The sequence below is a fragment of the Lethenteron reissneri genome, chromosome 67 (assembly GCF_015708825.2).
Source record: "Lethenteron reissneri isolate LAM-NWPU_2019-01 chromosome 67, ASM1570882v1, whole genome shotgun sequence".
Taxonomy (NCBI): domain Eukaryota; kingdom Metazoa; phylum Chordata; class Hyperoartia; order Petromyzontiformes; family Petromyzontidae; genus Lethenteron; species Lethenteron reissneri.
Window position 1 is genome coordinate 6767485 of NC_083845.1, and position 20240 is coordinate 6787724.

At 47.5% G+C, this 20240-nt stretch overlaps 1 protein-coding gene across 1 annotated transcript; it reads right to left on the minus strand.

Moving 5' to 3' along the window:
* Positions 1–2111: 2111 nt before the first annotated feature.
* LOC133360179 (casein kinase II subunit beta) lies at positions 2112–19257 on the minus strand. Its single transcript, XM_061578791.1, has 7 exons — positions 19229–19257; positions 17259–17335; positions 12093–12195; positions 10947–11062; positions 8553–8628; positions 5811–6000; positions 2112–3844 (listed from the first exon to the last, which is right to left on the minus strand). Exons 2-7 carry the CDS (start codon positions 17328–17330, stop codon positions 3754–3756), a joined length of 648 nt encoding a protein of 215 aa, XP_061434775.1. The 5' UTR covers positions 17331–17335; positions 19229–19257; the 3' UTR covers positions 2112–3753.
* Between the last annotated feature and the right edge of the window lie 983 nt (positions 19258–20240).

Consider the following 20240-nt stretch of genomic DNA (forward strand, 5'->3'; position numbering starts at 1 on the left):
GAATTGTTTTGTTTGAAGTTTTTAAATAATCGTTTGAGAAGGCCTGCTGCTGTTGCCGGTCAATAGACTAAAAATGTAATAACATTTTCGCTACGAAGTTGATGTTGCTGTTTTTTTTATATATACTAAGTTTTAATCTTCGATTTAAAGCTTTCGTGACCGCAGGGATTCATTTTCTTGGTTCTTTCGGTAAAGTCACGTAGAAGGGAAATAATAATTTACAATTTTGTTTTATTATGTTTTATTTTTATTAATAAATAAAATTGTTAATAAAAAATATGAATAAACAAACATTTCATAATTTTTTTTATTAATTAAAATAAAAAAAAATTGTTTGCTTATTATCTTAAAATAATAAAATAATAAGCATTTAACTCTTTTGTTTTCTTTTTATTAATAACTAAAAATGGGGGGAAAATTCTGAATAAACAAATTTCATTAAAAAAAATTTTAATTAAAATAAAACGTAATTTTGTTTTCTTTTTATTATTTTATTAGTTCCCTTCTACGTGACTTTACCGAAAGAACCAAGAAGACGTTTTAATCGCTCACGTTTTTTTTGGAGTCGAGACCGCACAGACCGATTTAGAAGTCCTTTCTAGTTGTTGCACTTGACGTTTTTTTTTGCCTTTGTAAAGTTGCCGGGAGAAGCGTGGCACCCTCTCTGGCTGCGTCCATTGCAGGGGCTGCACCTTTGACCCGTCGGCGGCGGCGTCGTGGATTGACAACCCCCGAAGGGAGGAAAAAAAGTGTTACGGCCGATTTAAAAAAGGGAAATTTGAAACTTTTTGTTTGTTGCAAAAAACATTTTTTTACTAATGTTTCAATTTCTTTTTTTTACATATTTGTTTTGTTAGACTTTTTTTGACGAATGTTTTTTTTTATTTTTAAATGTTTACGTATTATTTAACTTTTCTTTTAACTTTATTTCTTTCATTGACTTTGACATTTTTTGTGACAATTTTCGACATTTTATACATTGCTTGAAATTTTTGACATTTTCTTTCTTTTGTTGACATTCTTTCGTGACAAAGTCTACAAATTCTTTTTGTAAAAAAAAATTAATACTTTTGACATTTTTAAAACATTTTTTAAAGGCATTTTTGATGTGTTAATTGTTTTTGTGCGTCGCTTTGTTTGTATTAACAAAAAATTGAATGTTTTAATTGTATTTTCTTCCTTGTTAGTTCAACGTTTTCGCCAAACTCTTTACTTCGTTTTGTGGCTCTCCCCCGTCGCTCGCAAAAAAACGCGACTTTTTCACGCCCCCTGCCCCTCCACGCGCGTTCCATTGTTCCTTCGTTTTTCGTTCGTCGTTCCAACGACTCCTTCCCCACACCCCCTCCCCTCCCCGCTCCGTTTTTAAAAAGCGTTTTGTTACAAAATCACACGCGGGTTTTTTGTTTCTTACGCGCTACTAATAAATTCGTGTTCTAAACAGAACGATTCCTGATTTTTTTTTTCGTTACGCATACGAGTTATTTATTGTTACGCATACGAGAAGTATTAATTAATTGATACGCAAACGAGTAATTCATTAATACGCATACGAGTCATTATTAATTGGTACGCATACGAGAGCGTGATTACACTGTAACAAAAATATTGTCTCTGGGTAGTGTTATTTTCCAATTGCTTATACCTCAAAAGTACAGAAAATTGCTGTTATTGATTTGAAGTTTTCGTGACTGCAAGGATCAATACTCTTTGGTTATATCGGTAAAGTCACGTAGGTGTGAAAAACACATTCCTGCGGAGGGAGCTGGTAGGAACGGTTGGGTTGCTCGGTCAATGGCCTGCAGGGTCAACGGCGGCGTGGTGTATTCCGCAAATATGCCCGACTGTGAGGGCGGGCACAAGCCGGCGTGAGTAGGTTAAACGTTGAGTTTTATAAGGGTACCAGGGCGTGATCAGCCCCTCCCCACCCAGCCCCACCCCCCACCCAGCCCCACCCCTCCCACCCCAGCCCCTCCCCGCATGACGGACGGACGGACACAATAATCCCCCGTGGGCTGGTGTAACCAGGAGGTTCCTACCAGTATTATTTGTAAAGGGCCAGGTATAACATCCCATTTTAGATAACAGCAATCGGGGGCATCCAGCAATCGATGCTGTTGGGAAGAATTTTATTTCACAAACACAAAACATCCGCAAAATAAAAACGAATTAACCTTCTTGGAATACGCCGTGCGTTCGCAACAGCAATCTTCAGCGCGTCACATTTGCTTTTTTTGTATTAAAATGTTAACTTAAACTTTCTATAGACGTACTTATTCTCTAATTTTTTTGTGCCTGATAAGTGAAGAGCCAATGTCATTGTTATTTCTTCTAAGTATTAATTTTATCTTAAATTAGTGTGTGGTGGGGTGGTGTAGCGGTTAGCGCACTCTGCTATGAACCTGTGAGACCCGAGTTCAATTCCCGCTCACGGCCAACACCAGCGACAATTATCTGGGCCTCCCCTAGGTCGACTCAGCCTCAAATGAATACCTGGTGCAGTTGAAACACCGCCACTGGGGAGACAAACGCGGTCGGGCGTGGCATTGACCACCAACTCCCCTCGCGTGCCATGCCGGCCTTCATGCGTGCTCGCTAACAGCACTTGCGCCAAGTCTGCAAAGGCTACACGGGGGATCTTTGTTGTTTTTGTGGTGCGGGTTGATGGCTTAGAGGTGAGAGATGACGAGTCAGACCCCCGTTGAGAGCCGGGGTCCCAGCTCCCCGCATTTTAATTCGCCTACATTCACAGCCTCCGGCTCCCGAAATTAAATGCGCGGGCGGGATAGCTGCCCCCCACCCCCCCCCTCCAAGACCAGCGGCGTGTCACGTGGGGAAAGACCTCGCGAGTGGCTCCGCATTATCCACTTCCGCGGGCCGGTAACTCAACACGAAGGGGGGGGGAGGGTGTGGGTGGTTAACGACTGACGAGGAAACACATTTACCGATTTCAAAGGATCAAATTCACGCCAGAGAAACGCCAAGGCCCCCCACCACCACCACCACCCCCCCCCCCCCGGTAACCGCCCCCCCCCCCCTGAGTTGTTTACACAAAAGGCTCCCGGGACGATTCGGACCCACGACTACCGTCGGGGTGGAAATCGATGCGTTTGCCCCCGCGAGAGACGCACGTAATGAAAACACCGAAGCGTTCGCTGGGAGTGTGGATTATCATCATCATTTTTTTTTCTTGTGCAATCGGTCGCCAAACTCAAACTGTGTTCATCTGCGTGGGGGGAGGGGGGTCACCAAAGGGCAAGACTCACAACACTGCCCATCGACGTTTCTGGCAGAGCTCCTTAACATTCACGATTTAATGTTAACGAACTAATGGGGACTTTGGGAGTCACAGCTGTCTGTGTGTGTGTGGTGGGTGGTGATTGTGCACGTGCATACGCGTGTATGCATACGTGCGCGCGCGTGTGCACGTTTCCCTCCATACGCACGTTTGTGCGTGCACACATCAGAGTTGCATACACACACGCGCGTACCCATACATGCATCCCTGTGTCTGTGTGTGCAGTCGTGTATATCTATACTCGTGTGTGTAGGTGTTTATCAACGTATGCCTGAATGTATACACGCACGCATAAGCGCGTGTGTCCACACACACACGTAGCCATGTGTGCGTGGACACAGGTGTGGTGGTGTACGTGTACGTGCGTGTACGTGCGTGTACGTGCGTGTACGTGCGTGTACGTGCGTGTGTGTACGTGCGTGTGTGTACACGGTCGAGTCTTCTCCGCGCCAGCGATTTTAGCGCAGCGCCTTCACTGGGCTTTTGAAGTTGGCGGCGGCCTGCAGCTGCAGTTGGTAGGCCATGGGGTGGATCTTGAATCCGTAGAGGCTGCAAGCGAAAAGAACGCACCGGTTAAGCGTTCACGTCAACCCGCCGCTCTCCGCACAAAAGACATCCACGCCAGTGGTGGTCAACTGGTCTCTCCCGAGCCGCACGAGGATCTTTAATACACCACGTGCAGTACTTTAAATCAGCCGCAAGCGGCTCTAGCGAAGGAGCATGGACGTAGATGGTAGAACGACCTATCAATAGTATCTATGAATAATAAACGTCTCGCGATGAGAGGATGATACTGGTAGGAACCTCCTGGTTACACACTAGCCCACAGGGGATTATTGTGTCCGTCCGTCAGGGAGGGGCTGGGTGGGGAGGGAAGGGCTGGGTGGGGATGGGCTGGGTGGAGAGGGTGGTCAGGGGCTGGGTGGGGTGGGTGGGGCTGAGTGGGGGGTGGGAGGGGTGGGGCTGGGTGGGGAGGGGCTGGGTGGGGAGGGGCTGGTCATCCCGTGGTGCCCTTATAAAACTCAACGCTTAACCTACTCACGCCGGCTTGTGCCCGCCCTCACAGTCGGCCATATTTGCGGAATACACCACGCCGCCGTTGACCCTGCAGGCCATTGACCGAGCAACCCAACGTTCCTACCAGCTCCCTCCGCAGCAGCAGGACAACGTGTTAAAGAGAGGGAGAGAGAAGGAACGGCGGCAGGAAAAGGGAATCATTCGGTTTCCGGTAACGCCAAAGAATCCCTCCCTCCCCGCCACTCCCCGATTGGTCAAGCCACGGTGACTAGGAGATGTTAACTACCTCGCCTGGTGTACAGGAGTCCGTGGGTATATTTGGAGTTTGCGTGTCTCTCTCTCATCATCATCACGGTGGCTAGGAGATGCTAACTACCTCGCCTGGTGTGCAGGAGTCCGTGGGTATATTTGGAGTGTGCGTGTCTCTCTCTCTCTCCCCGTGTTTGCGTGGATTTTTCTCCCAGCGGTTTTCCCCCCCGCATTCATAATCAACGTCATGCATTTAGCTTATCTGGCTGCTATAAATGACCTATCATTTGTGATGCGCAGGTCACTACTGAAAAGGGGCTTCTACATAGCTCAGTGGGCCTTACCTGGTAAAATAAATAAAGTAGTCAAATAGTATTTAGAGTAAGTCAAATTTAGCATTCTCAGGAAGAATGTAATCAACCAGGTAGGGTGTTGACTGTTATGTTATCCGACTCTCTGTTGTATTACATTCCATTTCTGAGTATACTAGATTTGTGTTTCTATTTCATTTATACCTGATGATTGCTTGTGTTGCAATCGAAACGTTGTATGCTAGTATTTAATTTATTATTTTATCTTTATACGTGACTTCACAGAAAGAACCAAAGAGTAATTCCTGCAGTCACAAAAGCTCCAAATTACGATAGTATTTAGAGTATTTATCTGCTATTAATTTCCACACAACGATGATGATGATGATAATGATAAGCCACTTCGTTGATGGGTCAGGTCGTTGCTGAAAAACAATCCCTATAGCTCAATGTTGTTTGGGGGGGGGGGGCCTTACCTGGTAAAATAGAGTAGTCAAATAGTATTTAGAGTAAGTCAAATTTAGCATTCTCAGGAAGAACGTAATCAACCAGGTAGGGTGTTGACTGTTATGTTATCCGACTCTCTGTTGTATTACATTCCATTTCTGAGTATACTAGATTTGTGTTTCTATTTCATTTATACCTGATGATTGCTTGTGTTGCAATCGAAACGTTGTATGCTAGTATTTAATTTATTATTTTATCTTTATACGTGACTTCACAGAAAGAACCAAAGAGTAATTCCTGCAGTCACGAAAGCTCCAAATGAAGATAGTATTTAGAGTATTTAACTGATATTAATTTCCACACAACGATGATGATAAGCCACTTCTCGTTGATGGTCAGGTCGTTGCTGAAAAATAATCCCGATAGCTCAATGTTGTTTTAATGTAATTACCTGGCAAAATAAAAATAGCTTAGCGAGGGCAGCCACTCACCGCGGCACGAACTGGTTCGCCGGGCGCTTGGGCCGATACTCGGGGTGCACCATGAAAAGCATGTGCGGGAATCCGGTGCCAAAGTAGGCTCCGTCGGTATGGTGGTGACGCGACGACTTGGGTGTGTACACGTCCATGCACTTGGGGCAGTAGAGCTTCACCATCGCCTCGCCCGGGACATCCGACAGACCTGGTTCGCGGTTGGGCGAGGCACGATAACACTGGTCAACACACTTTTTAAATCCTTTATATTAAGTTCACTTGCTTGCTTGCTTGCTTAGGACCGTGCAAATCTTTCGGTCGTTTTTTAACCCACTTCCCGTGATCCAATCGAGCTGACATTTTGCACACAGACTCGTTGTGCGTGACAATGCATTTTCGTGAAAAATTGTTCCCAAAATTTTACACTGTTTAGGGGAAAATAAATAAATATTTAATTGCCTCTTGTTTAATGCTGCCAGACAATCATCTGACCCATAGGTGGCAGCCATCTCAAGCCAGAGGACGAGAGGACTCTAGCCGCCCCGATGCTACGCATATAAAGGATTTATATTGAAAAACTTTGCTTTTACGGGTTTACTTTTCTGGCATATTTCCGGCTCGTGTACATTTCCAAACGATAAGCCGCTTCTCTATGAGCGATCATTTGTGGCCAAGTCACTTCTGAAAGAGCTGTGAAGGTCGGTGGGCCTTGCCTGGTAAACAAAAAGTTTAGTTTTTAGTTTTAACCGCGCTAACGCTGGTCAACACACTTTTTCTGGCATAAGGTATTCCAACGGTTTTAATGTAATTTTGGGGTGCCGATTCCAAATCTGGCATCTGTTTTTGTCTATCACATCAGGTTTTTGAGATATCAAATATTGCAATTTCAATAAAAACTGCGGAAGAAAAATATTAAATAAATGTGGATATCTACATTAAATGATATTATAAACACACTATCCTAAAAATACAGCACCGTATTTTAACACTAAAGCAGTCATTGACTCGCAACAACTTGCAATCATGTGACAGAGTTCATTTCGGGTAAAATCAATGAAAATGGGGTATGCCGATAGCATACAAATTAGATGTGATAGAGCAAATCTGAGAACAGATTTGGAATCAGCACCCTGAATTAGTCTAGAACAGCTGCAAAAGTCCAGGCCAGAATTTTGTTTTTGTTGAACAGTGTTATTCAACGGTTTTTACTGAACTTGATTCCTCTGTTTGTCGTGGTCGAATCTTGTAATTAAAACTTCCTCCACTTCCCGTTATCAAATCAATTCCACACGTTGCACACACGTGCTCAAGATCCGGTGACAATGCGTGCCTCTATCAAAATCGGCATCAATTAATCAATTAATTCGCTACTTGAAAGCACCATTGGAACCTCCTTTGGCGTCATCTGGTCCAACACCATGTGAAACTAGGCTCTAAGAAAAGCTGTCTCGGGTGTGGACCAATCAATTTCAAGGACACTGCATACATCTCATCAGAGTTGTGTTTTTTGTTTGCATTCCGACCGCAGGTATTGTGGTCAATGCAAACATGACTCCTTGTAAAAAAAGTGTCAGTTTTGTTGCCAGATAAAAGGGTAAAAAACCAATTATCATATTTTTACTGGCAAATGAGGTTCCAATGGTGTAAATGCTTCACCCCGAGCTCTCATACTCTGATGGTGAATTGTCTTTGAGTTGTGCGCCTTTTGGCGTCATCTGGTCCAACACATGTGAGACTAGGCTCTAAGAAAAGCTGTCTCAGGTGTGGACCAATCAACTTCAAGGACAGTGCATACATTATCAGAGTTGTGTTTTTTGTTTGCATTCCGAACGCAGGTATTGTGCTCAATGCAAACATGACTCCTTGTAAAAAAAGGTGTCAGTTTTGTTGGCCAGATAAAAGGGTAAAAAAAACAATTATCATACTTTAAAACAATTTACATTTTGTATGGACACCTTATTATTTATATATTTGTGTGTAGGTCAAAAACGTCGCGGTCCCTAAACTGTGGAATCGGCTCGGACAAAACGCAGACGCCATTGACGTACTCCTCGACCGTGAGTTAAACAAAGTTGTTCATTTAGTTTAACACGTAGCAGGCTTTCGCGACCAATATTATCCATAATAAAGGTGTTTGGGTCAGATCGCGTTATTTACAAATGTGTAGTAACCCTCCACCACCCGACACGGCCAATCAGCAAAAAAGCGTCACGTTGACAAAAAGACAAAATAGTTCACCGCTTTAGTCCACCGGTGTGTTGAAGAGTGAATCCACAACATTTACACATTTATTATGTGGCCGTCTGGAACGCTCTTCCTTCCATTATTAGGTAGCCACAGTCGCCCTCCAGCAACAACGTAGGGGGAAGGAGCGAACTGCCGGGCGGCTAAAACATCAGCGATTTGGCAGAGTGGGGAGCAGAGCTGGTGGTGCTTTGGGCAGTCGTCTCAGTCAACTCGTGGCACCTGGGTTCTGTCCCGTGACCTCCTATCAGCGAGCCCATCGACTCATCACGTGGCCTGAAAGTGCACCTAGCCTGGCACGAGCGCCGTGGTGACGTCACCGCCATTTAGTGGCGAACAGTGGCTGCTGCCGTTGCGAGCGCGCGTGTGCGGCGGGCGTGCGTGCGCGTGTGCAGGCGTGCGTGCACGTGTGTGCGTGCACGTGCGCGTGTGTGTGTGCACGTGTGTGTGCACGTGTGTCTGCACATGTGTGTGCGCGTGCGTGTGTGCACGTGTGTGCGCATGCGTCTGTCTCACCAATGGGCAGCATCGGCTGGTTCTCGCAGTAAACGCGGGGGCAGTGGCCAAAGTCGCCCTGCTGGTATTTCTCGAGCTACGCAGACGCACAAAACAACACAGGCGCAACAAGGGGTCAGTATGTATGTGTGTACGTTGAATCTCTTTCGTACCGTACGTAGCCAACCGTGCGAATCGGAGGTGCAGTGTTGAGTCAATGGGCAGTGTTGAGTCTATGGGCAGTGTTGAGTCTACGGGCAGTGTTGAGTCTCTACAGGTAGTGTTGAGTCTATGGGCAGTGTTGAGTCTATGGGCAGTGTTAAGTCTATGGTGCAGTGTTGAGTCTGTGGACAGTGTTGAGTCTATGTGTAGTGTTGAGTTTATGGGTATTGTTGAGTCTATGGGCAGTGTTAGTCGATGGGCAGTGTTGAGTCTATGGGTAGTGTTGAGTCTATGTGCAATGTTAGTCTATGGGCAGTCTGTATGTATGTTGAACTTCTTCCACACCATACGTAACCAACCGCACCAATCGGAGGTGCGGGGGAAGGACAACAAACTAAAGACAGAAAGACGAGAGGGGGCAGGACAACACAGAGTGGTTGTGTACAGCGAGAAAACGCGGCCAAATCTCAAGAGGCCGTGTACAGCAGAGGTCGCAATCGGGTACCCGATACCCGTACCCTACCCGAAATCCGGCTACCCGTACCCGGCCAGGTACGGGTACGGGTACCCGTTTGCGACCCTGGTGCGGCCGGGTACGGGTAGACCCTGAGTCACTGGTGAGTAACTGTTTGTCACTCATTTCCCAACGTCTTGTCTCTTCTCACAATTCAAGTTCCTAGAATCAACCCACCCGTGCATGCAACATGGCTTCACCCCAGAGGTCGCAATCGGGTACCCGATACCCGTACCCGGCCGGGTACGGGTAGGGTACGGGTACCCGTTTGCGACCCTGGTGCGGCCGGGTACAGGTAAGGAATCAAAACCCGTTTGCGACCTCTGGTATACAGTGGACGTGTTGACTTCACAGAGAGCGGCTTTCTTCATCGCAAGGCCCCGGCGGGCCACTAGCAGCCGCCTGGTGGCCTTTAGTGCAGCCCCTCATGACGATACACAGAGTGTGAGAACACCCCCCCCCCCCCATCATCATCATCGTCGACCGGCATCGTGCTGCTGTCAAACCCTCAATGGTTTCAAATGGTGTGACGGCCCTCCTCACACTGATGAGGTCTTATCGGCGAAAGTTGCCACCCGCTCTGAAAATAAGTGAAGGACACTGCTATAGAGAGAAGGAGTTATAGGTCTCTATGTGAGAATGCGGGTCTCTTTGTGAGTCGATAGATGTCAATCTGAGTCCATGGGTCGGTGCGAGTCTGTGGATCTCTATACGAGTCTATGTGAGTCTACGGGTGTCTGTGGGTATCTATGCGAGTCTGCAGATGTCTGTGCGAGTCCATATAACGCAATGTGGATGTGGATTTAAGTAGCATCTAAATGTGATTAGAGTGGTGTGAGATGAGAGGGGAGTGGTAGGAGAGAGCGTGGAGGGGAGTGGAGCGAGATGAGAGGGGAGAGGCAGGAGAGTGCGTGGAGGGGAGTGGAGTGAGATGAGAGGGCAGAGGTAGGAGAGTGCGTGGAGGGGAGTAGAGTGAGATGAGAGGGGAGAGGTAGGAGAGTGTGTGGAGGGGAGTAGAGTAACATGAGAGGGGAGAGGTAGGAGAGAGCGTGGAGGGGAGTGGAGTGAGATTAGAGGGGAGTGGAGTGAGTTGAGAGGGGAGAAGTAGGAGAGAGCGTGGAGGGGAGTGGAGTGAGATGAGAGGGAAGCGGGTGAGATGAGAGGTGAGAGGTAGGAGAAAGCGTAGAGGGGAGTAGAGTGAGATGAGAGGGGAGAGGCAGGAGAGTGCGTGGAGGGGAGTAGAGTGAGATGAGAGTGGAGAGGTAGGGGAGTGCGTGGAGAGGAGTAGAGTAACATGAGAGGGGAGAGGCAGGAGAGTGTGTGGAGGGGAGTAGAGTGAGATGAGAGGGGAGAGGTAGGAGAGTACGTTGAGGGGAGTGGAGTGAGATGAGAGGGGAGAGGTAGGAGAGTGCGTGGAGGGGAGTGGAGTGAGATGAGAGGGGAGAGGTAGGAGAGTGCGTGGAGGGGAGTGGAGTGAGATGAGAGGGGAGAGGTAGGAGAGTGCGTGGAGGGGAGTAGAGTGAGATGAGAGGGGAGAGGCAGGAGAGTGCGTGGAGGGGAGTGGAGTGAGATGAGAGGCAGGAGAGTGCGTGGAGGGGAGTGGAGTGAGATGAGAGGAGAGAGATAGGCAGGAGAGAGCGTGGAGGGGAGTAGAGTGAGATGAGAGGAGGCTGAACACCCCTTAACCCCTCTTGAGCAGGATCTCCCACACGGTGAGTGTGAGCGTGGTGAGCGGTTACCATCTGTGCGATGCCGCGGTTGGTGAGGATGTAGCGGGCGTGGATGAGGCCGTACAGCATCTCCGCAGCCTGCTCGATGAGGTCGCTCTGATTAGGGTTGTCCTCCAGCTCATCGTCTGTGACACACACGCACAAAGATCCCCCGTATAGCTTCAACAGACTGTCGGGGCAAGTGCTGTTAGCGAGTAGCGCCTATGAAGGCCGATGTTTACACACCACGCCAGGTACCCATTTGAGGCCCGATCGGCCTCGTGGCGCAAGACTAGTTCAGATCGCTGTCACCGTGTGTTGACCATGAGCGGGAATCGAACTCAGGTCACCGGGTTCATAGCGCAAGGCGCTCACCGCTGCACTAACGTTCCCCACACACGCGCACAACACATCAACACGCACGCGTAATCATTCACACGCGCGTACACAAACGTGCACAACAACTCACGCAGACAGCCACATGCACGCCCACAATTCCGCCACAATACGTTCATGCGTGCACACACACAAACACATATACGCGCGTGCACACACGTAGACACGCCGCGAGAAAACACACACACGCACATCGATGCGAAAAAAACTCTCAATCACTTTCAACCTCAGTTGAAATGCGTGAGGAGACGGACATATAACAATAGGGTTTTTTTCTTCTTGGCTTGGTTCTTTCGGTAAAGTCACATAGAAGGGAAGTAATAAAATAATAAAAATAAAACATAATAAAATAATTCTCACGACGTTTCGGCCACAACGCAAGCAGCCGTCCTCAGGTGAAGACCAGGTCTGTCGGGGAGGCAACAAAACTGAAATCTTTTTACAAGGATTCATGTCTGCATGAACCACAATACTTGCAGTCACTTTAATGCAGACATGAATCCTTGTAAAAAGGTTTCCGTTTTGTTGCCAAAAAAAAGGGAAAAACTCTATTATTATATTTTGATACTGGCAAAGAAGGTCTAATGATGAAACGGACATCGCTAGCGCACTGTAAGAAAATCACGACGGGCATTCTAAACGCCTCGTGCGACGCTCCGCGTTTACAGAGCGACGGACAGAGCTGATGAACGAGCACGCCCGGACTCGCATGGGAAAGCGGCGAGCACGGCCATCCTGCCGTGTGCGGTCGAAACGCATCACGGCGGCCGTAAGCCTCACCTGGCTCCAGGTCAAGGATCATGTCGAGCGCTTGGCGGTAGTGAGGAACCTGCTCGTTCAGACCCGTCAGGTTGAACTTGTCCTGGATGTAGTCTTCGTCTACCTGTGGGCGGAGAGAGGGAGGGAGGGAGGGGGAACTCGTCAGAATATCAGAATACAGTCATACCTCGGTATACGAGCGCTTTGGAATACGTCGAATTTGGTATACGTCGTGTTTTGACGAGAGAAAAAATGTCTTGGGATACGACGCCTTGCTTGGGATACGACGTCTTGCTTGGGATACGACGTCTTGCTTGGGATACGACGTCTTGCTTGGGATACGACGTCTTGCTTGGGATACGACGTCTTGCTTGGGATACGACGTCTTGCTTGGGATACGATGTCTTTCTTGGGATACGATGTCTTTCTTGGGATACGATGTCTTGCTTGGGATACGACGTCTCGCTTGGGATACGACGTCTCGCTTGGGATACGACGTCTTTCTTGGGATACGACATCTTGCTTGGGATACGACGTCTTGCTTGGGATACGACGTCTCGCTTGGGATACGACGTCTCGCTTGGGATACGACGTCTCGCTTGGGATACGACGCCTTGCTTGGGATACGACGTCTTGCTAGGGATACGACGTCTCGCTTGGGATACGACGCCTTGCTTGGGATACGACGTCTTGCTTGGGATACGACGTCTTGCTTGGGATACGACGCCTTGCTTGGGATACGACGCCTTGCTAGGGATAAGACGTCTCGCTTGGGATACGACGCCTTGCTTGGGATACGACGTCTCGCTTAGGATACGACGTCTCGCTTAGGATACGACGTCTCGCTTGGGATAACGACGTCTTGCTTGGGATACGACGCCTTGCTAGGGATACAACATCTCGCTTGGGATACGACGCCTTGCTTGGGATACGACGTCTTGCTTGGGATACGACGTCTCGCTTGGGATACGACGCCTTGCTTGGGATACGACGTCTCGCTAGGGATACGACGTCTCGCTTGGGATACGACGCCTTGCTTGGGATACGATGTCTTGCTTGGGATACGACGTCTTGCTTGGGATACGACGCCTTGCTTGGGATACGACGTCTCGCTTGGGATACGACGCCTCGCTTGGGATACGACGCCTTGCTTGGGATACGACGTCTTGCTTGGGATACGACGTCTTGCTTGGGATACGACGTCTTGCTTGGGATACGACGCCTTGCTTGGGATACGACGTCTTGCTTGGGATACAACGTCTTGCTTGGGATACGACGCCTTGCTTGGGATACGACGTCTCGCTTGGGATACGACGTCTCGCTTGGGATACGACGTCTCGCTTGGGATACGACGCCTTGCTTGGGATACGACGTCTTGCTAGGGATACGACGTCTCGCTTGGGATACGACGCCTTGCTTGGGATACGACGTCTTGCTTGGGATACGACGCCTTGCTTGGGATACGACGTCTTGCTTGGGATACGACGCCTTGCTTGGGATACGACGCCTTGCTAGGGATACGACGTCTCGCTTGGGATACGACGCCTTGCTTGGGATACGACGTCTCGCTTAGGATACGACGTCTCGCTTGGGATAACGACGTCTTGCTTGGGATACGACGCCTTGCTAGGGATACGACGTCTCGCTTGGGATACGACGCCTTGCTTGGGATACGACGTCTTGCTTGGGATACGACGTCTCGCTTGGGATACGACGCCTTGCTTGGGATACGACGTCTTGCTAGGGATACGACGCCTTGCTAGGGATACGACGTCTCGCTTGGGATACGACGCCTTGCTTGGGATACGACGTCTTGCTTGGGATACGACGTCTCGCTTGGGATACGACGCCTTGCTTGGGATACGACGTCTTGCTAGGGAAACGACGTCTCGCTTGGGATACGACGCCTTGCTTGGGATACGACGTCTTGCTTGGGATACGACGTCTTGCTTGGGATACGACGTCTTGCTTGGGATACGACGTCTTGCTTGGGATACGACGCCTTGCTTGGGATACGACGTCTTGCTTGGGATACGACGTCTTGCTTGGGATACGACGTCTTGCTTGGGATACGACGCCTTGGTTGGGATACGACGTCTCGCTTGGGATACGACGCCTTGCTTGGGATACGACGTCTTGCTAGGGATACGACGTCTTGCTTGGGATACGACGTCTTGCTTGGGATACGACGCCTTGCTTGGGATACGACGTCTTGCTTGGGATACGACGTCTCGCTTGGGATACGACGTCTTGCTTGGGATACGACGTCTCGCTTGGGATACGACGTCTCGCTTAGGATACGACGTCTCGCTTGGGATACGACGCCTTGCTTGGGATACGACGTCTTGCTAGGGATACGACGTCTTGCTTGGGATACGACGTCTCGCTTGGGATACGACGTGTTGCTTGGGATACGACGTCTTGCTTGGGATACGACGTCTTGCTTGGGATACGACGTCTCGCTTGGGATACGACGTCTCGCTTGGGATACGACGCCTTGCTTGGGATACGACGTCTTGCTAGGGATACGACGTCTTGCTAGGGATACGACGTCTCGCTTGGGATACGACGTCTTGCTTGGGATACGACATCTCGCTTGGGATACGACGTCTTGCTTGGGATACGACGTCTTGCTTGGGATACGACGTCTTGCTTGGGATACGACGTCTTGCTAGGGATACGATGTCTTGCTTGGGATACGACGTCTTGCTTGGGATACGACGTCTTGCTAGGGAAACGATGTCTTGCTTGGGATACGACGTCTTGCTTGGGATACGACGTCTTGCTAGGGATACGACGTCTCGCTTGGGATACGACGTCTTGCTTGGGATACGACGTCTTGCTAGGGATACGATGTCTTGCTTGAGATACGACGTCTTGCTTGGGATACGACGTCTTGCTTGGGATACGACGTCTTGCTAGGGATACGACGCCTTGCTTGGGATACGACGTCTTGCTAGGGATACGACGTCTTTCTTGGGATACGATGTCTTGCTTGGGATACGACGTCTTGCTTGGGATACGACGTCTTGCTAGGGATACGACGTCTTGCTAGGGATACGACGTCTCGCTTGGGATACGACGTCTTGCTTGGGATACGACGTCTCGCTTGGGATACGACGCCTTGCTTGGGATACGACGTCTTGCTTGGGATACGACGTCTCGCTTGGGATACGACGTCTCGCTTGGGATACGACGCCTTGCTTGGGATACGACGTCTTGCTAGGGATACGACGTCTCGCTTGGGATACGACGTGTTGCTTGGGATACGACGTCTTGCTTGGGATACGACAACTCGCTTGGGATACGACGTCTTGCTTGGGATACGACGTCTTGCTTGGGATACGACGTCTTGCTAGGGATACGACGTCTCGCTTGGGATACGACGTCTCGCTTGGGATACGACGTCTCGCTTGGGATACGACGTCTTGCTAGGGATACGACGTCTCGCTTGGGATACGACGTCTTGCTTGGGATACGACGTCTTGCTAGGGATACGATGTCTTGCTTGGGATACGACGTCTTGCTTGGGATACGACGTCTTGCTTGGGATACGACGTCTTGCTTGGGATACGACGTCTTGCTAGGGATACGATGTCTTGCTTGGGATACGACGTCTTGCTTGGGATACGACGTCTTGCTAGGGATACGATGTCTTGCTTGGGATACGACGTCTTGCTAGGGATACGACGTCTCGCTTGGGATACGACGTCTTGCTTGGGATACGACGTCTTGCTAGGGATACGATGTCTTGCTTGAGATACGACGTCTTGCTTGGGATACGACGTCTTGCTTGGGATACGACGTCTTGCTAGGGATACGACGCCTTGCTTGGGATACGACGTCTTGCTAGGGATACGACGTCTTTCTTGGGATACGATGTCTTGCTTGGAATACGACGTCTTGCTTGGGATACGACGTCTTGCTAGGGATACGACGTCTCGCTTGGGATACGACGTCTTGCTTGGGATACGACGTCTTGCTAGGGATACGATGTCTTGCTTGAGATACGACGTCTTGCTTGGGATACGACGTCTTGCTTGGGATACGACGTCTTGCTAGGGATACGACGCCTTGCTTGGGATACGACGTCTTGCTAGGGATACGATGTCTTGCTTGAGATACGACGTCTTGCTTGGGATACGACGTCTTGCTAGGGATACGACGCCTTGCTTGGGATACGACGTCTTGCTAGGGATACGACGTCTTGCTAGAACTTATATGGGTCGGAATGAGTCACCGCGTACCCGCGAATACCCCGTTCACGACCGAAACAAAGCGCCGCTCCTCAGTCTGCCTGTGCAGTAGTTGTAATGGAGGGGACTCTCCTTCCAAAAAATAGCATCTCCTCCTCCTCCCCTTCCTCACCACCATCCTCGTAGGCTATCAACTCCTCTCAGCAAGGTAAATTGACGTTACATTTAATTTTCATTTCAATTTATTTTAATTGATTTATGCATTTATTTTAATTTATGCATGCATTTTAGTAATAAGCAGTGTCTAAATTATTTTATACAACCCCATTAATGTATAATATGCCATATAAAATATCATTTCTTATACTCTGCAACGGATTATTTCCTTTACCTTTATTTCTTATGGGAGAAAAATTCGTTTGGTGTCTACGTCATTTTTGGTATAAGTCCTACCCCTTCTGGAACGAATTAACGACGTATACCGAGGTACCACTGTATTTCTTTCTACTGCAGGAGGAATATGATGAGTTGTGAAGGTATTTTTCACAGATGCCCGGTAAGGTGTGCAGGGGTCAGAATGGATGTGCAGGGGTCAGAAGATTCAATAGCCGAATGGCTCACAGGGCTATACCAAATAAATGAAACTGAAAGAATGTAACAACGAACAATATAAAACCACGACAGCAGTGCAAAGTATGGGAAATGTAAAGAAATCACTTTAAAAAAATCTCAACGAAAACTAAATTATGTTTTATCTTACCAATAAAGCGTACAGAGCTAAAACTCTTTTTCAGAACGTATGTACGTTTGTTGAACTTCTCCGCACACACTCGGCCCCAGCAACGAACACTTAACATCAAAACCCCCGTTCAATCGTACTGCACATCTACGCTCCCGCGCGTCCGTCCCACGCCTTCAGCAAACCCGCGCCGAGCAGGGCGTAGTGCGGTCAAATAACCCGCGTGTGACCCTCACGTGGCGTCGGTATTACCTCGCAGAAAAACTCATTTCCTCGCAGCCCACAGAACCAGGAGATCCACGACACTTCTTCAGAGCTACTCATTTTGCCTGCATAACCGCACGCACACACAGATATACAAATTAGTTGTATTTTAGTAGTAGGTTTTTACCCTTTAAACTGGTACAAAACTGACACCTTTATACAAGGCATCATGTTTGCAATAACCGCAACACAAGCAGTCAAAATTCAAACAAAAAGAAACAACTCTGATGATGATAATGATATGCACTGTCCTTGAAGTTGATTGGTCCACACCCGAGACAGCTTTCCTTAGAGCCTAGTCTCCATTGGTGTTGGACCAGATGACGCCAAAAGGCGTACAACTCAAAAACAGTTGTATTTTACAAGGGAATGCCCCCACTTGAGTTGCCGTGCAGCTATTTTTTCAGAAGCGACCCTGGCTATATCACAAATGATAGCTCAATGAAGTGGGCTTGTCGTGGTCAAAGCGTGGAAATGTACAGCAGTCAAGAACCGGGGGACGTGGAGAAAAATCCACGCGACCACGGGGAGAACATGCAAACTCGAAGCCACGACCCCCTGTATACCAGGCGAGGTATTTAACATCTCGCCACCGTGGCGCCCGTATACAATTAGAGACACACTTTTTATAGATATACACAAATACATACACACAATCATCATCAGGTATTATGAAATAGCGACATACCTGATGATTGTCTTGTGTTGCAATCGAAACGTCGTATGCATTTATTTAATTTATTATTTTCTCTTTATACGTGACTTTACCGAAAGAACCAAAGAATAATTCCTGCAGTCACGAAAGCTCCAAAATTAAGATATACACACAGTATACAAATGTACAAACACAAGTAAACACAAATACGGCACACAAGTGCACATGTTATCACAGGTGTCACAAATACGACACCCAGGTGTAATAACATACGCTCAGAGCTAAACTAATGTATTATTAAGGTTCTTATAGTTTGTGCGTGTTAGCAATTGGGTGAACGCGTGAGCAAGCTGATGGGTAGGTGATAATGTGAACAGGCAAATGTCTCGTGTGTGTGTGTGTGTGTCTTGCACAACGTAATGTACATTACAACCGTAATTCAGTGTAGTGTGTGCATAGTCACACATTCACATGGTACAGTATTATGTAGGTGAGGGGGGGGGTGATTAGCGCACTACGCTACAAACCCATTGGACCTACGTTCGGCTGGTGGCATCTGAACCTGTCCCTAACTCTCCCCCCACCTCCACTGACCAAAGTGGTGAAGTATGGCCATTCAACCCCCATAACCGACACGGCACTTGGAAGGTTTTCATTCGGCACTGGATCGACAAGAAGGACCCGTAAGTTACGAAATCAAGAGCTAAAATAATCGTATTCATTTACACGATTCCAGTATTGTGTTAACAACGATGTAACTCGTGTAAATTCCACGTTACTATGGTGGGGGGCAGTCCATCCAGAGTGTAACCATTATCTACAGTCCGCAAACCGGTACTTAATTTTATCCCACCCCGGCTTTAAACGTTGTTGTTAATCGTCAGTCGTGATCTAATCCACTGCTGGATTAAGGCCTCCACCACCACCACCACCACGAGCCTGCGACGTCAAGCGTTGTTGATCGTGAGACGGTGACGCTTGTGCGCCGTTGTACACTCGAATATCGTCATTTGGCGAGCGAGAGAAAGAAAGAGAAAGAAAGAGAGAGAGAATTGTTTTAAAGAAAATCTTTAAAAATATATATTTTTTTATTATAGCGCCTGAGGCCTATCGCAGGCTTTTCCTAGCGGCTGCGTCGACGGGGTTGAGGGGTGAAATGATTTACGTTCGGAAACGCGACCGCCAGTTCGTCTCGACGCACACGAAACGCGACGATGAGACGGCGAAAGTATTTTTAGTTTAATATTTTGCGTAAATATTAAAAAAAAAACCCTAAACGCGAAAGCCGAACGCACCAACTCACCTCCCTATAGTAACCGGGTGGGGGGGGGGGGTTCGTTAGGGCTCCAGTGCGCATGCGCACGTGGGTTTGGCTTCCGGAAGTTTCTACCGAAACATTTTATCGTTTTTTTTGTTGTTCGTTGTCTGCCGGAAGAGGTAGACAGGTTCGATTGGAATATTGACGGCTACATTTGAATCTTTCGTGACTGTTGATTCATACTCATAGGTTTTTTAGGTAAAGTCACATAGGTAAAAAATAAATAATGAGCGTATGTTATTATGTCGTGATTTATTATTTTATTTTTCTTCTTGGTTCTTTCGGTACGTAGTCACGTAGAAGGAAATAATAAAATAATAAAACATAATAAACTAATGATATTATTTTATTATGTTTTATTTTTGTTATTTTATTATTTTCCTTCTACGTGACTTTACCGAAAGAACCAAGAAGATGAATCCCTACAGTCACGAAAGCTTAAAATCGATATTTTTTGTTTTATTAATTTTAATTTCATTTTTTTACTTACGTGACTTTACCGAAAGAACTAAGAGTATTTTATTTCTAGTATAATTTAAAATATTTTTAATATTTACATATTTTATTTCTATCATTTTCACTATTTTTTATTATTAATTTAGTTTATTTCTATTATTATTTCATAATGAATAATTTTTATTTATTTTATTATTTCTATTTTTTTTTACCTACGTGACTTTACCGAAAAAACCGAAGAGTATTGACATCTACCTCTTCCGGAAGTTGCGACGAATCATCCCGTGATTGGTAGCAATCTTCCGGAAGAGGAGATATCTTCCAAAATATTATTTTAATCTCCCCGGAGTAATTCGTAATCTTCCGGAAGATGTAGGCTTTCAAGAAGATGATACAAATTATACCGAGCCAGTAGTAATCTCCCAGAGAAGCAGATTTTTCCGGTAAATAATACAAATTATTCCGAAGTAGCAATCTTCCAGAAGACATAGATATCTTCCGGAAGATGGTATAAGTTACGTTGACATCTACCACTTCTGGA

Bases quoted from the DNA above. Each gene is read 5' to 3' on its own strand.
- LOC133360179 (XM_061578791.1), bottom strand. From the start codon at position 17,330: ATGAGTAGCTCTGAAGAAGTGTCGTGGATCTCCTGGTTCTGTGGGCTG. The intron at 12,196-17,258 runs GTAATACCGACG...CTCCGCCCACAG, and splicing joins GAAATGAGTTTTTCTGCGAG to GTAGACGAAGACTACATCCA. The intron at 11,063-12,092 runs GTGAGGCTTACG...TGTGTGTCACAG, and splicing joins GATCCTTGACCTGGAGCCAG to ACGATGAGCTGGAGGACAAC.